Consider the following 24,269-nt stretch of genomic DNA (forward strand, 5'->3'; position numbering starts at 1 on the left):
GTTCTGTGCCAGCCTTCAGGGACTAGACTACAAGGACTCCACCAGTATGAATGCTTCCATAAATAAATGTTCCAGGTCTGTATCTTTATTTTGTGACTTTTAAATTTTCTTTATATAAATATCAATCCTTTTCTTTTTTCCCTTTAACTTGTTTTTAAATAGAATGTTTAAGTGGGCATAAGTAACAGAATTTAGAGGGTGCAAAAACTGTACTTGTTCCTTTAATTTGAAAAAGCATAAGCAGGTAAATGTACTGCTTTAATCCAATCTTCACAAAATTCTCTTTATTTATAACATATGCCTAAATTCTATAATCCCCAGTAAATCTGACTGATAACGTTTCACCCAAGTGAATGAAAATTGCATTAACCAAGGTTCTGAAGCTGTTTCAATAGAGCTCTGGATGAACGCTTAGCAGACATTGCCAAATATTTACACTCTACAGTTATTCATGGTATAAGGAGTACCATTCAATCAGTGGCATTTAATTTAACAATGTTTACCTGTGTGTAAGCCTCCGGTGACTAATGCAGACTGCGGTCTGAGAATCTTGAGCAATGCATACTTTATGGCGACTACATTTCATCTTTAAGCATGGATCTTTAGCTGGATCTAAAGCTAGAGAGAGGGGTGGGGGTGGAGAAATTTGTACAGAAATTATTAAATTGAGCTTGTGCAAAACGGGGGGCTTGAACCCCATCAAACGCAGTTTGATCCAGGAATTTAAATAGCATTTAGCTATAAATTGTCTTCACATCCTTCTTCTAGTAAGAAATACTTCTGCTTAAACACACATAACTCAGAGTGAATAGTTGCAATGTAGTCTCATCCATTATATTCAGAAATTAAATGCATATACTCCTACAATCAATGTGTAATCAAACAGGAACTTGAACACCAAAACTTCTTCCAGTTGCTACTGCCTCCTAAGAGGTACAGATGGAGTAATAAAATTGGAGTTTGCTACTGTAACACTTCTGTCAGTTGAGAAATATATACACTTCTCTTATCTAGATTCAGGTGGGTAGAGAAAATAGATGAGACCCAAGGAGATACCTATTAGTGGACATTAATGGGATTTTGGATGTCCAGAAAAGTCCACAGCTATACTTAGGGCACTGGCTGAGTGTCTCATGGTAAGAACTGAGACGTTCCATTTTCATTTTTCAATTGTTTGTGCCTGACATTTGTACTGCCATTTATCCAGACAATACCTCTGTCTTGGTGGTTGCCAGCACAAAGACTGTGAGATATTTAAAATAACAGTTTTATTGAGAAATAATTCATATACTACACAAATCATTCTTGTAATGTTCAAAATTCATTAGTTTTTTAGTATTAGTTATTAATAATCACAATTGTGACTATTAAACATAATCAATTTAGAACATTTTTACACCTAAAAAAATACCCAGACCCTGTAGTTATCATCCCATTTCCCCCAACTCCCTCCCAGTAACCAATACTAGGCACTCGCCAATCTAATTTCTGTCTCTATAGATTTGTCTATTCTTTACATTTCATATAAATGGAATCATACAAAATGTGGTCTCCTGTGACTACCTTCCTTTATTTGGAACAATGTTTTCTTTCAAGGTCTAGCCATGTTGAAACATGCATTAACATGCTACATTCTTTTATGTTGCTGAACAACATTCCATTGTAAAATATGCCACATTTTGTTTAGTCATTTACTAATTTATGGGAATTTTGATTATTTACTCCTTTAGGTTATTATAAATAACTAGAGGCCTGGTGCATGAAATTCATACACAGGAAGGGCCCCTCAGCCTGGCTGGTGATCAGGGCTAATAGGGGCTTTCCAGCTGCTGGCCAGGGCCTTCCTTCTTTCTTTGCCACCTCCTGGGGGTCAGCACATGTCATAGGGAGCAACTGAACTCCTGGTTTCTGGGTCAAACTCATGAGGAGACACTTTGCATATTAGCCTTCTGTATATTAGATGCTGCTATTGGGAGTCACTATTCGTGATGGTTATTGATATTTTGTTGTCATTTGGGGAGGGGCAGAAAGTCAGAGAGGGGTTGGCACAAATAAGAAAATGACACTGAGCATCTACTTTGGGCACATGTCCAAACTGAGAGAAAAAAATCCATGACAGATGGCAAACTAAAAAGAAAGTTCTAGAACATGTAGAAAAATGTAGGTGGAGTGACTAGAAAAATGTCCATTGGGAATATAAAGAGGGATTTGTGGGAGCTCTGGGCTTTCAATAGACATGAAATGTGGATTTTTAGCCAGTCTTCTTTAGATTGTAAACCTGGAGTAAACCAGAACTAACATGCAAGGTACAAATCAAATTTAGCTTTAAAATGTGTTAAATTTTAAGCACATTTATTCACTACACTAAGTACAGGGAGTATACTTTAATGACCAATGAATTCGATAAAACACATATATAGACTATATATAAATATATATTATTTCTGTAAAAATACAAAGATATATTTCTTAAAAATTCTTATTTGAGATTTCACATAAGTATGAGATGTGAAATAAAGAACATTAACATGTATTTTAAAATGTTAAATTATATATATATATATATATATATATATATATATATATATATGGTAAAAATAGTCAATATATTAAATATACCTATTTGGAACACAAATGTTTCCATTTCCAATTTTTTTTACAAATAATTATTATATTAATTATAGATTCTCTTAATTTCTCAGTAGCTCTAACGTTTAAGAGAAGCTACATTAGTTATTTTATTCTCTATAAAATGTTGAAAATACTTTGTTCACTATGCAAATACAAATTGCTAAAACCCTCTCATACTATCACAGCTTCAACTGTCACTAATTTAAAAACTTTCTCATAGAACTATTGTATCTTAGAGCTGTACAACATAAAAGAAAAATTCAATAATTTAGATTGCATTAAAATGTTTTGAGCTTTTTCTACTTCTTAGTCTATTTTAATTTTAATTATTAAATAATATTTAATATGATTACAATTATACAATTCTACCTAACAATTAAACAATGTCATTGCACCTACCACTGTACTTTATATTCATCTCATAACACTCATCATGAATATAGTTAACTAAGATATATTACTCTGAAATAAGTTTTTATATGTACTATATTTCATATAGTACATATAAAACTATCATGGTTAATCTAATATATTTACTCTTAATTGTAAAATATTAATAGTTATTTATTTCTTCCAGTTTTCTTTATCTATACACACTACAATAATTTACAAAAATTCCATAACTTCTCGTACTATATCCACTTAAAGAAGATCTCAAAAATAGGTATATAAAGAGGATATTATCAGAACAAAGATGTCACATAAAAATTAATTAAATTTTGCATAAAATTCCCCATAAATGATAACATAGAACAGTAGCAGTACTTGTCAAGAGATGGAAAATAGAGTAAAACTAAACAAGAAGAATCAAACACAGGGTCTGCAGTAAGGAAAAGATCACTTTCTGTGCATGTGGTTTTAACCATCTGTATTTTTCAGCAGAACTCACATTGTTGGCAGCTTAAAAACTATAAAACATCACACGCTGTAAATACAGATGCCTAAGATTTTATTCTTGAAGTCACAACAATAACAGAAGCATCTTTCTCTTGGCTGAAGCCCATGGATTAGAATAAATTCTGTATCTTAGAGAGCCTGACATAAATTCATCCTCCTCTTTCCATCATTTTCAAATTAACAGTTCCCATTCTACCCTGTATTATTGAATTTGTTTCAAGCATCCAGTACAACTACACCTAGAAAGAGTTCTGCTATTGCATTTAAAGTCATTTGGCCATCTTGTCTTCATCCATATCTTTCAACATCTTCCTGACTGATGTGAACTACTTGGGGACCTGATACTGTTTTGTTGTTGCTTGTTTTGTTTTCAAACAACTGACTTATAATTTTAACTTTTGTAGTGCATTTGTGATATAGACTTTTCCTCATTCTTTCACCAGAATACTTGTTATCTCATACAGAATTCCTCACTTCCTGCAGCCCACAACAAGATAGGAAGTGCCCAGCCATATCTAGCTGCTAATGGTGGAAGTACCTGAGTCAGCAGGTGAGCAATAGGAGATGAATGTGAATGCGGATGACATACCTGAATGTCACTAAGAAAATATCTAATTCTTGAAGAGAAGTCCCAATGTTAGGGAAACTGAGAAGTAAGGACACAATGTAGATGACAGGTCACGAAAAAAAACCTGGACAGTGAAAAGTGTTGAATTCTCACGAGAGCAGAGGAACATTCATTAGTATTCATATTTAGTGCAGGTGGATTTGAAGAAAAGGCAAAAAGTTGCAAAACTAGATATTATTGTTAGAAACAAGAACTGAAATAAGCTTTAACAGGAAAGATTGAAACTCCTAATCTGCACAAATGCATAGATTTTAAGTGTTTTTTCCCCCACAGGAATCCTAGATTTTAGAAGAATCTTTAAATCATAATGATTGTAGGCTACAGGAATCTTAAATCACATTGTAAATTATTTTTAATGGACTTAATTATGAACCAGTTACCTTAGCTCAGCCAATGCAAGAGAAAGAATTTATTAGATACTTGACTAGTATAATAGAGACTTAACCTTCCCAATATTGACACAGATTTTTCAAAGAACAAGTAGTTCCTGCTAATAATTGCTATGTAACCTCTTAGGTTCATCTATAAAATAAAGAATTTGCACCAGATAATCTCCAAATTCACATTCTGGTATCAAAATGGGTTATCCAATTTTAGCATACATTTTTTGGCACCAGATATCCTACATGAAACAGACACTTCCCTCAAATGACTCAACATTTTATTCAAAGAGAGATGTATAAATAGGCAATTAGAATAAATTAAGTGGAAATCGTGTGTGTGTACATCCCATCTGATAAAAGAGTAATATGCAAATAACCATCACTCTGCTACACCCACAAGCCATTCCCACCAGCCAATCAGGAGCAAGTTTGTAAATTAACCCAACCAAGATGGCTGCAGCCAGGAAGAGAGCAGAAGGCTTGGGTTTCCCCAGTAATGGAGGAAGCCAAGCTTTCCGCACACCCTGGCGGGCCCAGACTTCTACTCAAGGCTACAAAGTTTCAATTATAGAAGATAAATAAATCACAACAAAAATGGCTGTGGCCACAGAGCAATCAGGAGTCTTGGCTCCGCTCCAGGTCACAAAGTTTCAATTATAGAAGATAAATATATCACAGATAGCAGGGCCTCCACTTGGGTCACCGGGGTGTGTGGCCAGCCTGCAAACCAGCACAGGCTCCTTGACCAGGAGTCCCACGCCCCCAGGGGACCCCCACCCTGATCCAGAACATCCTTCAGGGCGAACCAGCTGGCCCTCACATGTGCACCGGGCCTCTATCCTATCTAATAAAAGAGTAATATGCAAATTTACCATCACTCCAACACACAAGATGGCTGTCCCCATGTGGTCAAAGATGGCTGCCACCACAAGATGGCCAGCAGGGGAGGACACGCCTTCAAGGGAGGGACCAGGCCTGCAAGGGAGGGCAGTTGGGGGCAATCAAGCCTGCGGGGGAGGGCAGTTAGTGGCAAACAGGCTGGCAGGGGAGCAGTTAGGCATCAATCAGGTTGGCAGGGGAGTGGTTAAGGGGTGATTAGGCTGGCAGTCAGAAGCAGTTAGGGGTAATCAGGAAGGCAGGCAAGTGAGCAATCGTGAGCCAGCAGTCCTTGAGGGGTCCCAGATTGGAGAAGGTGCAGGCTGGGCTAAGGTATACCTTCCCCCTGTGCACAAATTTCGTGCACTGGGCCTCTAGTATTTAATTAAATAGAAATACACATACACACACAGATGTAAGGATCTTATAATGGTGAGTGGGGGCTAATGATAATGAGTGAAAGCTTAAGAAGGTTTTAAAACATAAATAGTGAACACAGTGAAAGAAAATTCTGGTATAAGAAAACATTGTGAAAGGCATCCTATATAATAAAAGCCCAGTGACCATAATGGTGTAACAACCAGAACTATTTGATCAGTTGCTATGAGGTGTACTGATACCTCTTGGTCCCTCTCTCTCCCACCCCCAGCCTGCAGGTTCCAAGCGCTGAACAGTGAACAGGGAACTGGGGTGGGTGGTGGCAGGACAGGATTGGGGACTGGAGAGCTAGCAGAATGGCCGCCCTCTTGATCCATCCCCTAGCCAGCAGGCTCTGATCATAGGGGGATGGTGAACAGGAAACCAGGGTGGGTGGAGGTGGTGGAGTGGGACTGGAGACTGGCTAGCAGGCAGAATGGCAGACCTCTTGATCCCTCCCCGCAGGCCTGTATTTTTAGATTGCCAGATGGCAACAGGGGAACTGGGGTAGGTGGCAGAGGTGGGCGGGACTGGGAACTGGGCAGCAGGTGGAAGATGCCCTGATCACAGGCTAGGTCTAGGGACTCTACCCACACACGATTTCGTGTGCTAGGTCTCTAGTGAAAGTATAGAAAGGATGCCCTATTCCTAGAATGACAGAGATTTCAGAATTAATGAAATAACATGCTCTGTGCCATCAAATTTTGTGATAAAACACTGATGGAAACCTCTTATCTTTGAGAGTTTAATCTCATAGTTAATACAATGTCATTGACACACAAGAATTTGGAGATGCTCTGAAGAATATATGATCAAGATGGAGAAACTAATTGTCAGCAACAGAAAGGATAATGATCCATTGTAAGGAAATTAATCATGAAGACTGGCATGGGAACAATAGTGACTACAGAGCAGGAAAGGAAAATGATTTTGAGAGAATCAAGCACTGGTCTGTTTGAATAGGTATTCTGAATCAACACCACCGGAATCAACAGAATTAACTTCCAGCTCTTCATTTCCACTTTTTGTGGATTTTTTCTGATATTAATATTGATGTAACTGATTTTCTTTTGAATAGTACTTACATGTCAATTCTCCCCTTAATTCCATTGTTTTTGATTCTTACCTTTTCTATTTTATGTGCAGCCCTCAAGAACCCTTCAAATAGATTAAGAAATCCAACCTATCCCTATTTCTGTTCTGTCTATTGTAATTTTTAAAATATATATTTGAACTCTTTTCTATCACTTTATTTTGTACTTTTTACTTTGCAATGCCTCTTTTCTTTCTTTGTTTTCTTTCCTCTTTCCTGCCTCATAGTGTATTGATTGGACTTTATTTAGTACTATTTTCTTTTCTTCTAGTTTGGAAGTTACAAAATCTCTTTTAGTGATTTCCTTTAAATGTTTACATGTACAGGTGGCATAGATGAATGAAAATAATTACATAATAGGTAGTTTATCCTCCTTCTGAAGAGTATTAGGACCTCAGAACACATAATACCAAATCTTTAATGTTAAAATTCCTCACCATTTTCAATGATTTACACCTGATTTGGAGTTTACCATTGTACCCCTGCAAATGAATCATTATTTCTACTATTATTTTTTCTGACATAGCTAATTAAAATAATGAAATCTAGCTCATCAGTTTTTGCAATTCACTTTCCCTTTGCTTTCTCTTGAATAATTCCCTACAATTTGCTGAAGTGTTTCTTTTTGTACTTTTTTCAACATGTACCATTTGTGCTATAATTTTGATATATATTTTTTCCTGAATATATCTTTATTTTCCAGTCACTCTTAGAGGATGGTTTAGCCGTGTCTGGAATTCTAATTTGATAATGATGTCTTTCCTAACCACAATGAAGTTATCATTTCATGTTCTTTGGCATCAGGTGTCACTAATTAATGTCTGTCATCAGTCGGTAGCTTTCTATAAGTGATCAGCCGGCACTTCCTGGATATTGTAGTATTTTCTTATCATCAAGATTTTTTGTTATAAAATGTTTATCTACAACTATGATAGCAAACACACGAATATGCCCTTCTCTTTGATTTTCAATTAATAACAAAATATAATTATGTGATAAATAAAATTTTGGAATTTGGGGGGGAAAAAAGCAAGAAAACAGACTAAGTTGGGTATGCATCATGATTTAAGAGCAGGTGAAATGTCCTATTGGTAGTTGGGTTTCAATTTGGGAAAAATTCCAACCTCACTAAATAGTAAAACTAAACTATATGTCATCATTTGCTTGTTAAAATGTCTCTGTAAGCTTAATGGTGTGCACTCATCTAAAATGAAGTGACTAGTAACTCAAATACGATTATAAAAGTCTTTTTAATGGCTCCATAACAAAGCATCAGATATGCTTTTGTTTTAGTTCTAACAGTTTATTTCACTATAATCCTATGCTCTAAAGCTATAGGAGGAACAGGCTTTTTTTGGAATTTAAAAAACTTGCCAGATGTTATAATGAAAGGTTGTGCAAGTGAGCAGCTTGGAAAATAGAGCTAATGCCTGATAGTTAATTAGACTTTGACAGCCAATTTTGTGGTGCTAAATGTGATTAAATGTGGCTGCAAGTCTTTGGAACGACTTTCTTAGTTTCAAACCTTAATATTACTTCAATTATATAAAAGCCATCCAATCTAACTCTGGTCTCCTCATTACAAACATTAAATGTGGAGGTCCACAAAGTTGGAAGATTTGTGTGCAATCAATGGATTAATTTAGTTAATAATAAATATTTATCAAAATCGTAGTGTTTATTTCAATAATGTCCTATCTTATAAAATTGTATTAAATATATCTAATAACCACAGTGATAAATTGAAGTTAACAAAAACTCTAGATGTTATTACAATGCAGAATTTCATACTACTGTTATTCTAGTCACATTTGAGTTTTGATAGATATATTAATACACCGTTCTTTCCCATTCTGTATCACTTTTTTTCTTTGTCAGTGCATAGTTTCTTCCAAATTTCTAAAAATGATAATTGCTAATAGCCTTTCTTTTATAAAGTGCATGCATTCCAGCATTATGTGTAAAAACCCATTATTATCAGAGGTTTCTATTTTCTCATCTAGTGTTTGATATATAAAGATAATGACATTGAATCCCTATCATAAAAGTTTATTTTTGGGATTTTATTTGCAATATCAGAGCTTAAGTACACCTATGATTAAATTAACACTTGTTAAAAGGCTGCCCGACAGATATTTATAAAGAAAAGCCCCTGTAATATGGAATTATATTGTATTTGGCCATTATAATTTGTATCTGTATTGATAGCTATTGAGGTCCCACAAAACCTCTGGTTTCTTGCCCAGCAGCTCTTGTAACCACCTGCTGGAGGAACTCCTGCCCACTCTGAGCGACACTCATTTCTCAGCCCTCTCTCAGGGCACGGGATTATCCCTGTGCAGCAAAATCCTCAGACTAAACTCACCCTGTCCCCCATAAACTCATTTAAAGTTTTTTGCATATTTAATATAAAAGTAATAATTTCCACATAACTCTTCCTAAAAAAGAATAAAGTTAATTAAAAAAAAAAAAAACCACTAAGTATAGACATGCTGCCTCTGAGAGGTGTGTCAAATGTTCACACACACACACACACACACACACACACAGAAATGAAGATGTATATACAATATGTTTATTAGGATCATTTAATTCATTCTTAGGTGTGAAGAAGAAAAGATTCCCTTTTCAATCTGATATAAAATTAAAAGCATATTTTTTTCTTTACCACTAGAAGAATTATTACAATTTTAAAAGTTGAGCATGAGAAGTGTTGGGCAGAATTTAGATCAATCACTCCTAATACATGGCTGGTGAGAGTATAAAATGGCATCATCAATGTTATCTAGGTCCAATTAGGAAACAAAAGACATAGTAACACAAAAGGAAGGATTAAAATAAGAAATTACTAATTATAACAGAGGAGTAACTATAAAGGTATAAAGAGAGCTCTAAAGAATACTCTAGTGATGATATAGGAAGGTGTGCTTCCTCCCAGATTAGGGGTATAGACTTCCTTGGAGAAGGGTGAAGAGCACTGCATGGCTTAGAAGTCTATTTGGTTGCCAGGGTCAATGCCAGGAACAGCATTGACCCTGGCAACCAAATAGACTTCTAAGCCATGCAGTGCTCTTCACCCTTCTCCAAGGAAGGGAGAAGGGTGACACTGGGAAAGCAGGCAGCATGTATCCACTCATCCCTCCCACCCACTCTGTATAGGTTCATCAGAGCTGGCAGGCAAGGAAGCTCAGTGGATACTGGCAAGCAGGAAAACACCGAATACAGGTGGGCCAGAGCTGCCAGGTGGGCACATGTGATGAACAGGAGCATTGGGAGCTCATTTGCAAAAGCAAGACCTGCTGTGCATAGTGCCAACCAAGACTGAGTGTGCAAGCTTGCCTTGTTATGGCACACGCTGGGCATGATGGTAGGGTAGAACACCCTGGCATGACTCCTCTTCATGCACCACTGCAAAAGGGAGGAGAGACTGATATATCCAAGAGCCAAAAAGAGAAACCCTTTACTGCAATTCCCTTGAAATCTCCTCTATTGACAAAGCTTAACATGTTGCTTGCTGCAAGGAGACAGGCATACGGTATCCAGCTCCATTACTGCAGAATGGGCTGTGAAAGGTAGATTGAGGGATGAGAGACAATAAATTGATACCTTCATGATCTCTTTGGATAATAAGTTGGCATTCTTTTTATAATTAATGCCACATCTATGAGTGGATGAGTGAATAAACAAGTTGTTTCATACAAACAGAATACTACAATACTTGGCAATAAAACCAACCAAAAAAGTAAAAGAAACAAAGAAACCTAGAACATGCAATAACATTAGGTAAATCTCAAAAACTTTATACCAAACAAAAAACAATAGATATGAGTATACATGTGGTGTAGTTCCATTTAGGACAACTTTTAGAATTAGCTCAAGTAATTAAAGTAAAATAAATAAGAATAGTTTAGAACACTGATTGTGTGTGTGTGGTGGGAGGGAGGGGGCAAAGCAGGCAGTTTGAGGAATCCCTGGAGTGAAAGAAATGTTCTTCATCTTAATTAAAGTTGTGTTAATTCAATTATCTGCACCCACCAAAATGTATCAAAATGTAAAATACAATAATTTAAAACACTGTATTTTATTTTATGTAAATTATGCAAAAATCAAAAGACAATTTTCTCTATGAGATTATTTAAGCCTTCTCAATCACCCATCTCAAGGCAGCAGAGCATACAATAAAAACCAGAGATGACAAATTTCATCATCGACATTTAGATACTATAAATCAATTCTTTCCCATCAATGCAGCATATTATTTTTAAGGCAAATATTCCATACTGCAGACAGGCAAAATTAATGAAAAAATGAGTAATGATAGGAAAGAAAATGCAGAACTGGATCTCACTTCCTTGACTGTTTATTCAATACTTTTGCCGAAATCCCAAAAGACATTGGGTGTAACTACTGGAATCTGGACATCCTAGAAATGAAGAGAAGTTTAGAATACAGACCTTTAAAACTAAGACTGTTTTATAGAATCAATAACATTATTGGCTGAAGTAATAAGCTAATCAAATTTATAGCCAAGAATATTTTTTCATATACAGATTAATCTTTAGAACATGGTCTATGAAGTAAAGTTTTCGAAATGTTTGTTAAATACTTCTTTCAGGAGATTTATGTTGCTTAAGCAGAACTGCAATAATAACAATAACCGACTATCTTGGCAAAGCAACAATGATAATCACCCTGACAGTAAATGTACCTTATGGATCTTTATTGATTTTCAGTTAGCCATTTCCAATTAATATCATAGCTTACAAAAAAAACCCTCACTAAGTACTCATCAGGCCATTGTTAAAGGAAGGTTTCATGGACTGCCACCTAGATAGATGTGATTAGATTAAACCTACTTTGCCTAGATAACTAAATCAAATGATGGTGCATTTTCTGATGCTCATAGCCCTTCAGGTCAAACACTGGACATTTTTGTTGACTAAGGTATTTATCTTCAAGACATTAAAAAAGTATTTGTAGTCAGTTTTGAAGGCTGTAAATTGACAATGCAATATGATCCAATTAGTTATGATCAAATTATTACAGCAGAATCAAATTCTAGTGAATGACATAAAAGCCTCTAAAACTACAAGAGGTGGCACTATATCATATTCCAAACATGATAGAAGCAGCAGAGATGAATGGCCATAAGGTTAGCTCTATATGTAGTTTTCTATAGGAAGTATTAGAAGTATATTTTTCTGCTAGCTATTAGAAAATAAAAAAGAACATAACTAGAATCATCCATCTATATAAAAGCCTAAGGGATGATCGCAACTGAATAGACGACCAAACAGGCTGTGTGAGGTGGGGAGGCTGGCAGGGGGGTTAGTGAGGGGTGACCAAACAACCAACCACGCCAGCATCGGGGCCAACCAAGCTGGCAGAGAGGGGGCAGTTGGGGGCGATCAGACTGGCAGGCAGAGGCAATTAGGGGTGATCAGGTTGGTGGGGGAGGGCAGTTAGGGGTGATCAGGCAGAAAGGCAGATGAGTGGTTAGGAGCCACTGGTCCAGGATTGTGAGAAGGATCCCAATTTTGGAGAGGGTGCAGGCTGGGCTGAGGGGATCCTCCCCCAACGCACCCATGCACGAATTTCATGCACTGGGCCTCTGGTACCATATAACAAGAAAGACAATGGAACTGAAATGTGGGAAATTCTAAAGTAGTCCATTATTGACAAATGGGGAAATAGAACTGAAGAGGGTACAATGTTTCTTACATTACTGCTAAACTTTGAAACTTATATAAAGGATAAATATTTCAAAAATTGTTACTTTGCATTGCAATATTGCCTTATGAAGCACAACACTTTTACTGGACACTATCTAATTTTCCTGTAAAAAAGTACAATAGCTTGGTCAGTGTGGCTCAGTGGTTGAGCATCGACCTATAAACCAGGACGTCACAGATTCCATTCCTGGTCAGGGCTACCCAGTAGGGGTTATGCAGGAGGCAGCCAATCAATGATTCTCTCTCATCATTGATATTTCTAGCTCCTCTTCCTCTCCTTTCCTCTGTGAAATAAAATATATTTAAAAAAGAAGAAAGTAGGATATATCACTGTGAGATACAAGAAGAGGCAGCTAGAAAATACTCAATTTAAATTTGCAAATTTAAATAGGAGGGAGAAATACTTGGCCCTGGTTTATGGGTAGGTCAGAATTCCACTGTGTTATGGTCCTATTTATGGATAATCCTGAAATAGAGTAATAAAGATAAACTGCATTAAGGCAGAGGGCAGGGAAGTAGACCACATCTACTTTACCAAGGAGAAGTGACTAAGGAGAGATACTGAATCGTGGGAGAGGGCTAATTTGCTGGCTGTCTAGTCATGGCTGTGGAAAGAACAAGACTGGATGAATAGAGAAAAGAGTTCAGTGGGAGAGATACATGGATAATCCTCTAGGAATAGACACCAAATAGGTAGATAGCTGTGTTTCATATAAATGCAGCCAGAGGCAGCTCTCAATCCTACAATGTGAATCAGCTATTGTTCTAGGACTCCAAGATTTTTTCTCTATCATTCCTGCTTACATTGTTCGAGAATCCCATATACAAAATGGCCATGGTTACAGGCAGAAAGACTATGCACAGCATATTTTGTTGACTAAATTCTTCCCCAACCCCATGACTTCCAGGGAGAAACCTTACTCTTACCCCCTGTTTTTTTAAAATAATAGTCCTACTACTTAAGTAAAGTTCTGTGCAGGGGCAATTGGAATCCATTACCCCAGGAAGCTGAACTCCTGGTTATCTCTGCAGATGGCCAGACCTAAAGTCCAATGTCCTACCATTTCAACGAGGCTTACTGCTCTAGTATCACCCATGAAATGTTTGTCTTGTGACATTAGTTCTTACTTTGATTATTTGAAGCCCCTTTAGCCATTACCTTCTTGCTTAATTTAGCCACAGCCAACCACTAAATTACTTCAACAAATTAATAGGAAATCTGGATGAAGAAGCGGAAAAGGCTAAAAACCAAACTTACAAGGCAGAGGATTAAAAAACCAAATACAGCCAAAACTGGTTTGGCTCAGTGGATAGAACGTCGGTCTGTGGACTGAGGGGTCCCGGGTTCGATTCTGGTCAAGGGCATGTACATTGGCTGCAGGCACATCCCTGGTGGGGGGTGTGCAGGAGGCAGCTAGTCGATGTTTCTCTCTCATCGATGTTTCTAGCTCTCTATCCCTCTCTCTTCCCCGCTGTAAAAAAAAAAATCAATAAAATATATATTTAAAAAAATAAAAATTAAAAAAAATTAAAAAACAAATATAATATTTTTAAAATTGACATTTTATGGCATTGGTGGTGGTGGGGGGGGGATGGTATGGGAAACAAACATAAAGTGTCCAGTTTTTACACATGACTTAACTACTTAAATATAAATGTGTTCAATTATCAGTTGGTAATGTTAGAGGTAAAAAAAAAAAATGGAGATGGCAATACTGCTGGGCACAGCAAACTGTCTGTCACATGAAAGGGGAAAAGAAACTGAGGAATGGAGCTTGGAAGCCGCCCTGCTGTTGGGGAGGATGAACACAGAGCTAGAAGTTAACCAGCTTCATAGAGGACAACTCTATTGAATTTTGGCTTCTCCATCAATAAAACAATGTCATTGACTGTTGCAATTCCTAAGATTATACGAAGTATTTTTTATCACCCAGTTAGCAAGCATACCTGCTGTGACCTTAACGTATATAAACACATATTGCGTGTTTACAGCTAAATATCTAAGCTTTATAAAGAAACAAAATATCGTATTCTACTTAAGAGATACGGGTTTATCTCATTTCACTTTATTAATTATCACAGAAACAAGCAAAAAAAAAAAAAAAAGGCCTCAACTTAAATGACATTTTGATGAGCACTTTTTCTGTATCTAATTCAAAAAATTATAAGTTGCATTTCTAATTAGCTTCTGGAAAACATACTAAAGGGCTCAATAGTCATTATCTCTTAAGATGCTAATGAAGCAACAAGAACTAATTATTTTATTTGGGGGGGCTGACTTGGATTCATCCTTTTTAGTTTTCTGTGAAAAATCACTCTATAGAAATGGGAATTCTTCATTACAACTAATGGTTTTATGTCCTAATTGCTCATGCTCAGCAGGGTTGCCCATCATTACCACTGTGATTTAATTTAGTTTGGAGCCACTGGCAGCATGGATTAGTCATATCACAGTATCATGACATCATCATCATAAACATTACTAATAATTTAGCAGTAGGAAATCAAGAGTGCCAAGCATTAATATATGACTTTTACAAACTAAAAGGAACTGAGCATTAAAGTGATTTACTTTTGAGTGTTTTTAAAGGTTTATATTATTAAATAAATGCTCAAGTTAACATCATGTTTGAGAAAACAAAAAAAAATGTATATTTTTTCTTTAAAATTGTAAATCGGGAATCTATATCTAATAGTGTTGTTATTCTTATTATTAATATGCAGTATGTATACCTCTTAAAGTTTTATACATATTATTTAGGCCTCACACTGGTCCTCTGGGGGAGAATTACTGCTGTTTGCACACAGGAAAACAAAAGTGAAATTGAGTAGGCATAAACCAACCCTAATAACTGAAAGAATTATGCTGAGTCGGGAAATACATGGCGTGTAGGTCCTCATGCCCCATCCCTGATTCTCAATACAAAATACAGTATTACCAAGGATACTAAAGGGATCTTCCTCACCTTCCACTGCCCCAGTGTTACCAAAACTATTTTATATGCATTTAAAGTTTCTCTTATGAGTAAACTCTTTTAATTCTCCATTTGAATTTACTACATGAAGACTGTCCTCTATCAAATTACAATTGGTGTTTTTTGTTTTCTTCCAGTAAATGCATTTCAAAGTCATCAACTATTTTATTTCACTATGTGTCTTACTAACTAATATATTATTAAATTTGTTTTATACTACTGGATTTCAGAATTCCCTTCTACCCAGCAGAAATTACATGTAATTTCTCAGGTTGGTTGGGTGTCATCCTGTGAACCAAAAGGTTGCTGATAGATTTCCAGTCAGGACACATGACCTGCCTGCGGGCTTTATACCTAGTAGGGGGTATTCAATAGGTAGGCTATTGATGTTTCACACTCATATCGATGTTTCTCTCTCCTTCTCCTTCTTCCTTCCTCTGTCTAAAAAAATCAATAAAAAATCACTATTTGCTAATGACACATTAGAAAAGGGTCTAATTTTCAAAATATGTAGAATTCAAACTGCGCAACAAAAGGAAGACAAACCACCCAATTAAAAAATGAGCACAGGACCTGAATAGGCACTTCTCCAAAGAGGACATACAGATGGCCAAGAGATATATGAAAATAATTCCCAACATCACTAATCATCAGAGAGATGCAAATTAAAAAAACATGAAATATCACCTCATATTGACAGAATGGCTACCATCAACAAATCAACAAATGACAAGTGCTGGCAAGGATGCAGAGAAAAAGAGAACCCTAGTACACTGCAGGTGGGAAGGTAGACTGGTGCAGGTACGGTGGAAAACAGTATGGAATTCATACAAAAAAAATTAAATATGGCACTACTGTTTGACCTAGTGATACCACTTCTAGGAACATCATTCAGAAAGAACATATGCATCCATATGTTTATAGTAGTGCTATTTACAATAGCTAAAATCTAGAAACAGCCCAACTGCCCATCACTAGATGAAAAAAAGCTGTGGTACATTTACAGAATGAAATGCTATGCAGCTGTAAAAAAGAAGGATCTATTACCCTTTGCTGCAATGTTGAAGGACTTGGGAAGTATTAAGCTGAGTGAAATAAGCCAGCCAAAGAAAGACAAATATCACATAATCTCACTTATAAGTGCAAACTAATGAACATAATAGGTTCAGAGACATAGAGGCATGGAACAGACTGACATATCTCAACGGGGAAGGAGGACAGATGGAAAGAGATTAACCGAAGAACTCATATAGATACATTCTTAGCCAATGGGCAGAGACAATAGCCTGATGAAGGCCTGGGATGGGGCAGGGACTGGGAAGAGGGAGATAAATGGGGGAGGAGAGAGCGGTGAGGAATTGGGGGGCATCTGTAATACTGTCAACAATAAAAGAAAAATAAATTTTTCAGAATCAATACATTTTTTAAAAGAAATAATGAAAGAAGTAGACACTATCTCCTTTTTCTATTGTCTTACAAGAAGTAACTTTCAGAAAAAATCTGAATATTGAAACGAAGAGATGTCTAGCTTCTCAAAACTCTCAGAATTATCTTGATTTCTAGAAAGCTTTTAAATGTAGCCAACCTGGGGAAAAGGGTCAAAAAATGTAGTATATTTATACTAAATAATACTTATTACTTTTTTCATGTGCAAAAAGTCATTATTGAGCAAGGTAATAAACTGAAAATTTCAAATCCAAATATCAACCTTTATCAAGAAACACACACACACACACACACACACACAAATAAACTGCTAAAAAAAAAAAAAAAAAAAAAGTAGTCATGGAAAAGGCAAAACCGATTTAAATAAAAAGGTCATCCCTGTATTTCACAGTAGGGGATACTGAATGTCTTTGGCTTAATGAAAAGATGGAGATGTGGTTTGAAAGTACAATTTGATGGCAATTTAACATCTAATTAAAAGCAGGGCTGCAATATGGAACTTAACTTGGCAGCTTGGTGATGGCTCAGTTCTTATCAGCTCAGCAAGACTTAAGTCATGTTCTGTGATTAAAACTGTAGCTCTTGCATGTGGACTGTTAATTGCAAACATGTTAATAAGGATCAAATATGTCCTTCAAGATCTGTATCCAGTGTGCATTTCAATTTAACCTAAACTAACAGTGCTCTAGCTGGAAAAACTACTAAATTTATTTTAAAGGACATAATTACTTTAATGTACAGTTGTGTAATTTTCAGGATGGGAAACGAAACAAAACAAAAAAAGTCAGAGTACTTGCATAAAAATGGTAATTTATCTCCATATATTGAATATAATTTTTAAACCTTGAGGCTCCTCATATATTAAGCAATTATTTTATCAACAAATACATTTGTACTTACGTATATGGTAACTAATGTATTAGTTCCCAAATTAACATCTACCCATTGATAAAATATTGTTTTCATAAATTACTTTAAAACTCTATAAGAACCACTCACGGTAAGTTAAAAAACAAAATAGCCTAGACTAGTAATTAGCAGGTGAGAGAGAGTTGGCTCCATCAGCTTTAACTCTTAGGTCATTTCCAAATAGAAAGAAAACACAAACTGGGGTAAAAGTCTTGGGGATAAAGGTAAAAAGGACAGAATAATAAATACCCTTTCTTCTATAGATTGTGACTACCTCAAAGACCCCATGTGTTATCTTTTTGCTTGCTTGTTTTGTGCTTTATGACTTTCATTATTCCTATGTGATTACATAAGATGTCATTATCTATATTTGGATGTTAGAGAGTGGGGCAGGAATAAGTGTATTGGTAAGCAGATGAAACAATGTAAGAAATTATGAAAAGCATATGTATTTCCTTGGGTATGAAATAGAAATCCCACCAGAGAACTTAGCAGAAGTCCCTAAAGGACAACTTTCCTTTGGTCAATGGTCAGCAAACTCATTAGTCAACAGAGCAGCAAATCACAACTCTCGAGCCCCATGTGGCTCAGGAGCCGAAGTTTGCCTACCACTGCCTTAGGCAGAAGGAAATTGACTAACTCCAATTATACACTGCTGGGTAGATTAGCAACACACATCTCCTTGATTATGTGTCTCTCATGTCATATCAGACTGCTCTCGGAGCCTGAAACCTAGTCTGTAATTTATTTTGACCTGGTAATTATGTTTCCATCTTCTTTTCCTGTCAGAATTCTTGCTATGAGACTTTTCCTAGAATTCTGGCTTAAGAACTAGACCTGCCCAAATTTAGCCAAATCTTCATTCTCATCCCAGAATATTAGATGCCCCCTGATTGAACATTAATAAAATAGCAGGATAAAATCTGCTATCTTAGATAGCTACTATCAGGAGTTCTGCAAATATTTATTTTTCCAACTTCATCATTCTATGTAGGCAAATCTATGCCAAGCCATCTTACCTGAATACCCTCCACCGACCCCCACCCCTCAAAGGCTAGACCTAAATTAAATACTTCACCACAGCTTAAAAATCATTAAAGATAAACATTGTATTGAGCTAAAGACAACTATCAATTAGATAATCCTATTTTTTACCTTCACTTTTTTAATTTTTATGAAAGACCATTTAATATGTCTTGATCCTCCAAAAATCACAATCTTCCTTATGATGTAGTATTCCACTGAAGGATGACATTCCTAATAAGACACAGAAATTGTCTCAACTCTTTGAGTTCTATTTAGTATATATAATTTATGCTATGTTAAAATCTATATCCCTGGATATATAGGACTTATTTGGCTTCACTTTTCTTCTCTTTTCTAAATTAAACAGAAAACACCCAAAGTTTGAGAGTTTCTTTTTGTGCAAGTATGTCACTTATCTTCCTTGACCTCATTTCTTTATTTAAATCCACACTGCAGTCTAATGCAGAGTCATAGCTTCAATTAGAAATGCCTTCCAGTCGTACTGTAAGCAAGGTGAGAAAAAGCAAACAAAAAACACTTGAATATATTCTTTTTTTAAATATATATTTTATTGATATTTTACAGAGAGGAAGAGAGAGGGATAGAGTTAGAAACATCAATGAGAGAGAATCATCGATCAGCTGCCTCTTGCACACCCCCTACTGGAGATATGCCTACAACCAAGGTACATGCCCTTGACCAGAATGGAACCCGGGACCTTTCAGTCCGCAGGCTGATGCTCTATCCACTGAGCCAAACTGGTTTCGGCTTGAATATATTCTTGCTGACAGAGTTATTTGGGATGAATTTAGACTGTTATTCAGTGGTCTTTCAAATAAAAGATGTGAAAAATACCACATGATCTCATTCATTTATGTGTAATAAAGAACATTATAACCTGATGAATAAAAAGATAGATGCAGAGACAGACAGCATGGTACAGTCTGTCAAATTACAGCAGGAAGGCTGGGGAGTGTTGGGGCAGGGGTGGGGGGAAGGGGAAAGAGATCAACGGAAGGACTTGTGTGCAACCATATAACCATATAAGCACAACCAATGGGCACAAGACACTGTGGGGGTGGAATGCAACAGCGGGTAGAGGAGGCTGGGGGGGGGAGATCTGTGGGGGGGGGATGAGATATATGTACTACTATGCGTAATACTTTAAACAATAGAATAAAATTTTTAAAAGATGAGGTAAAAAAAAAAAGCTAATGCCTTTAAAACATACTATCCTTTGACATATAATCTCCTTAAATAGAGTGATCAACTCTTAATTGCATTTGCTTTTAATTGCAATTTAAATATACTTCTCTGCCAAGTATATTCCACTACACTAAAAATACTAGTACAAACATGGCTTTGGAAAGACACAAAGTCATATATTATTCAGATTACTCTGTATTCTAATGTATGATGTTCTAGATTTTTATGGTTTTAAATATTTTAAAACTTAGACGGACCAGAGGGGTGGGAGCCTTGATAGTCTGCCGTGGCAATACCCAGAGCAGTGCCAGAGATTCAGCTTGCTTTCGCATTTGGTAAGTTTTGTCTCTGGCATTACATGGAATGTTTGTTTCTCCCCGGGTGAGGATTTTGGACCTCAGTCCTTATTTTCTTCTTACTGCCTGAAAGAGTTTGAACATTATCAAGTGGTAGCACAGGCCTAAAACTTAGGTTCATAAATTATGCATCACTAAAAGAAGAGATTGTTGAGCGTGTAATTGGAGACTGTGGCTGCTTAGCTCTGTTCCTCTAAAAGTAAAGACATTTGCTTCTGGTTTACCTAATTTATCCAGATCAAAGATTTAAAGTAACACTCCTCAATGTTCAAGATTTATTGTGTTTTTAATATTTCAAAGCGTCTTTAAGGTGACTGCCCAGAGTAGTTCCCTGCTTTCCGTGTTTCTCCTGCTCCAGCAAAAGAGCCCAGGAGACTCTAACTCTCCACTGAGGGGCCAGGGAAGGAGACAAAGAAGTTGCTGTGGATTAACGAGCCACCTAGGACAACTAGCTTATTAAGAGGAAGTGGCTTTGACCTTGGAAGAAACCCCGGTTCATACCAACTATTTAATTTGACATAACTTAGTTAAACTAAATCTTTTCCTGAATGTCTCTCCCAATGTAATTACATAAAGTAAATCTTTAGTTTATAAGGTCAAAGGCTTTCCAAGTCCTTGAAAAAAACAAAAACACTCAAACTTTTGTTTTTTCACCTATTGATACAATGGCAATACCAGTCACAGGAATAGCAAGTAAAGCTTTCCAGAAAATGCGGTTATATGTCATAAACATATGGAAATTTTTTTAAAAAGACACTAACCGAGCAGGTCCCCCAAAGGATGAGTTTCAGTAGCTGACCACACGCCACAGAATAGCCACAGCATTCCTAGAATGAACCCTGGATGACAGCTTCCTCTGAACAGGGCATCCTCTGCACCCTAGCCTCCACCACAGCTCAGCCAATGACACACGTTAGGGTTTCTTAGAACTCATTTTCCGTATAGTTGGGACACTTTCAGTTGAGTATGAGAGAAATTGGTTAAAACAGGCTTAGCCATAATTGGAACAGACTGACAGATGTCAGTGGAGGGGACTAGATGAAAGAAGGTGAAGGGATTAGACAAAACACATATATGCATAGCACAAAAGTGTGGTGATGACCAAAGAAAAGGGGGTTTGGAGCTACCTGGAGTTACGTGCATCAAGGGGGACAGGGAATGGGAATGCTTGGGGCAATGGTCACATGACACTGTGATCAGATGATGTTTTATTGAGTTGTTCATTTAAAATCTGTATGGTTTTGTGAACAAATGTCATCCCAATACATTCAATTAAAAATAAATGAATGAATAAATGAATACATCCTATATAATAAAAGGTTAATATGCAAATTGACTGACCTGTCAATTGCTATGATGTGCACTGACCACAGGGGGCAGACGCTCAACCCAGGAGCATCTGGTGGTGGCAGGGCCAGTTGTGGGGGCAGCTCTAGGCCAGCCAAGGCGGGTGCCAGTGGGGGCCCCCCCAATTCCCTCACCGATTGTCTCACAGATCGGCCCTGATCACCAGCCAGGCCTAGGGAGCCTACCTGTGCACAAATTTCGTGCACCTGGCCTCTAGTAAGTACCTAAATAAATAAACTAGCTTAACCAAAGAAAGAAAAGATGGGAAATCTATCAATGCAGTCATTTGAGGTGAGGCTGGATATGAGACTTGAAGTGTATGTGAGGACTGGGTTCTACTTGCTTCGTCCTATAACACTGCACTCCTGGGTTTGGCACTCTTGCCAAGGTGTCTCTGGTTATATCCAGACTTTCGTGATGTTGCATAGGTACACCTGCAAAAAGGTAGCTTCTCTGCCCACTAATTGTGCTGCACATCTCAGAATCTGTGGCCTGGTTTAGTCATATTCTCACCCTTAAAACTAGTTGCTGAGAATAGGGAGCAAGGAGGCTCTACTGGGTTAGTTGTGGGTCACTAACTGCTCCCTGGTTTGAAAGTGGAATTACCCTATTGACCCACATGGTCTAAGGGTAAGAGTGGGAATCATTTTCCCAACAGAAAATCAGCAGCAAAATAGATGTTGCATATAAGTAGGAACATTCATACAACACACACATAAAATGTTATAAAGTAAAAAAAATCATGTGTTGAAAGTTATAACTCACTTATACTATTTTTAATATTTTGATCAAAGGAAGATATTTGTCTGTGTATCAGCTCTTATGTTTATGCAAGGGAATAGTGTAGTGATTATAGGCGTTATTTAAATATTATCTTAATATGATTGACTGTTCTGGTTTCCTAGGGCTGCCATAACTAAGTTCCACAAAGCAGGTGGCTTACAAAAACAGAAACTTATTCTCTCACATTTCTGGAGGCTTGAAGGAAATGAGAGTATTCCTTCTTGGCAACTCAGAGGGAAAATTTAATTCATGTCTCTTTCCCAGCTTCTGGCAGCTTTAGAGGTTCCTTGGTTTATGGCAGCCAAACTCCAATCTCTGCCTCTGTCATCACTGGACGTTCTCTTTGTATGTCTGCCTCTTTTCCATCTTCTTGTAAGGACTGCAGCCATACTGAATTATGGCTCACCCTAAGCCAGTAGGACCTCATCGTAACTTGATTATATTTACAAAGACCCTATTTCAAATAGGGTCACATATAGAAGCATTGGGGGTTAGGACATCAACCTATCTTTTGGGAGGAAACAATTCAACACAGGACACTGACTTTACAAATGACTTAAAATCTAATAATTAGAATCTCATTAACATAAAATGGTTATTTCTACACATAACACTTAGAAGATTTTATGTGACTGTAGTTTCTTTCTTTCCTAACATTTTCAATTTAAAATGAACAAGGGAGCCCAGCCTGTGTAGCTCAGTGGTTGAGCATCCACCTATGAACCAGGAGGGCACTGTTCAATTCCCAGTCAGGGCACATGCCTGGGTAGCAGGCTTGATTTTCAGTGTGGGGTATGCAGGAGGCAACCAATTGGTGATACTCTCTCATCATTGATGTTTCTATCTCTCTCTCCCTCTTCCTCTCGGTAATCAATAAAATATATTTTAAAAATAAATAAATGAATAAAATGAGCAAGGGATAACATTTTATGCATAAGTTCCTATTTCCATTGACTAAAAATATGCTAAAAAATTACATGGCATAGTATATAATTAGTTTTTAAATGTAAGAAGTGAAAATCTGTATGTTCCATTTTTTATAGGGATTCTTAACATTTTAGAATACAAGATTTTACACATAGTTTAAATGTTTGAGAAACATTTTTTAAAATACGTGAACAGTCTATATACACCATGTTGAATACTTAAGATGCCTTGAGTCTAAATGACAGACTCTGAGTTTTCCAGCTTCTCCTCTTCCCCTACATCTTTATACACACACACACACACACACACACACACACACACACACACACATATATATATATATATATATATATATATATATATATATATATATATATTATTTTTTTTTACAGAGAGGAAAGAAGGAGGACAGAGAGCTAGAAACATCGATGAAAGAAAAATATCAACCAGCTTCCTCCTACACACCCCTACCAGGCATGTGCCCACAACAAATGTACATGCCCTTGACCAGAATCGAACCTGGGACCTTTCAGTCCACAGACCAATGCTCTATCCACTGAGCCAGACTGGTTTCGGTTTCCCCTACCTCTTTATTAACTATCTCTTGAAAGCCTTCAGGGCTTAAGTTATATGTTAA

At 36.8% G+C, this 24,269-nt stretch overlaps 1 protein-coding gene across 2 annotated transcripts in view; it reads right to left on the reverse strand.

Moving 5' to 3' along the window:
* Window positions 1–24,269, reverse strand: part of SPOCK3 (SPARC (osteonectin), cwcv and kazal like domains proteoglycan 3) — a 302,561-nt gene that overhangs the window by 138,552 nt on the left and 139,740 nt on the right. For both annotated transcript variants that reach the window (XM_084884339.1, XM_084884338.1), the window contains exon 4: window positions 504–618. In XM_084884339.1, coding sequence (XP_084740465.1) covers window positions 504–618 — 115 coding nt within the window. The remainder of the gene's footprint in view (window positions 1–503; window positions 619–24,269) is intronic.

The sequence above is a fragment of the Pipistrellus hanaki genome, assembly GCF_964339955.1.
Source record: "Pipistrellus hanaki genome assembly, chromosome: 5".
NCBI classification, from domain to species: domain Eukaryota; kingdom Metazoa; phylum Chordata; class Mammalia; order Chiroptera; family Vespertilionidae; genus Pipistrellus; species Pipistrellus hanaki.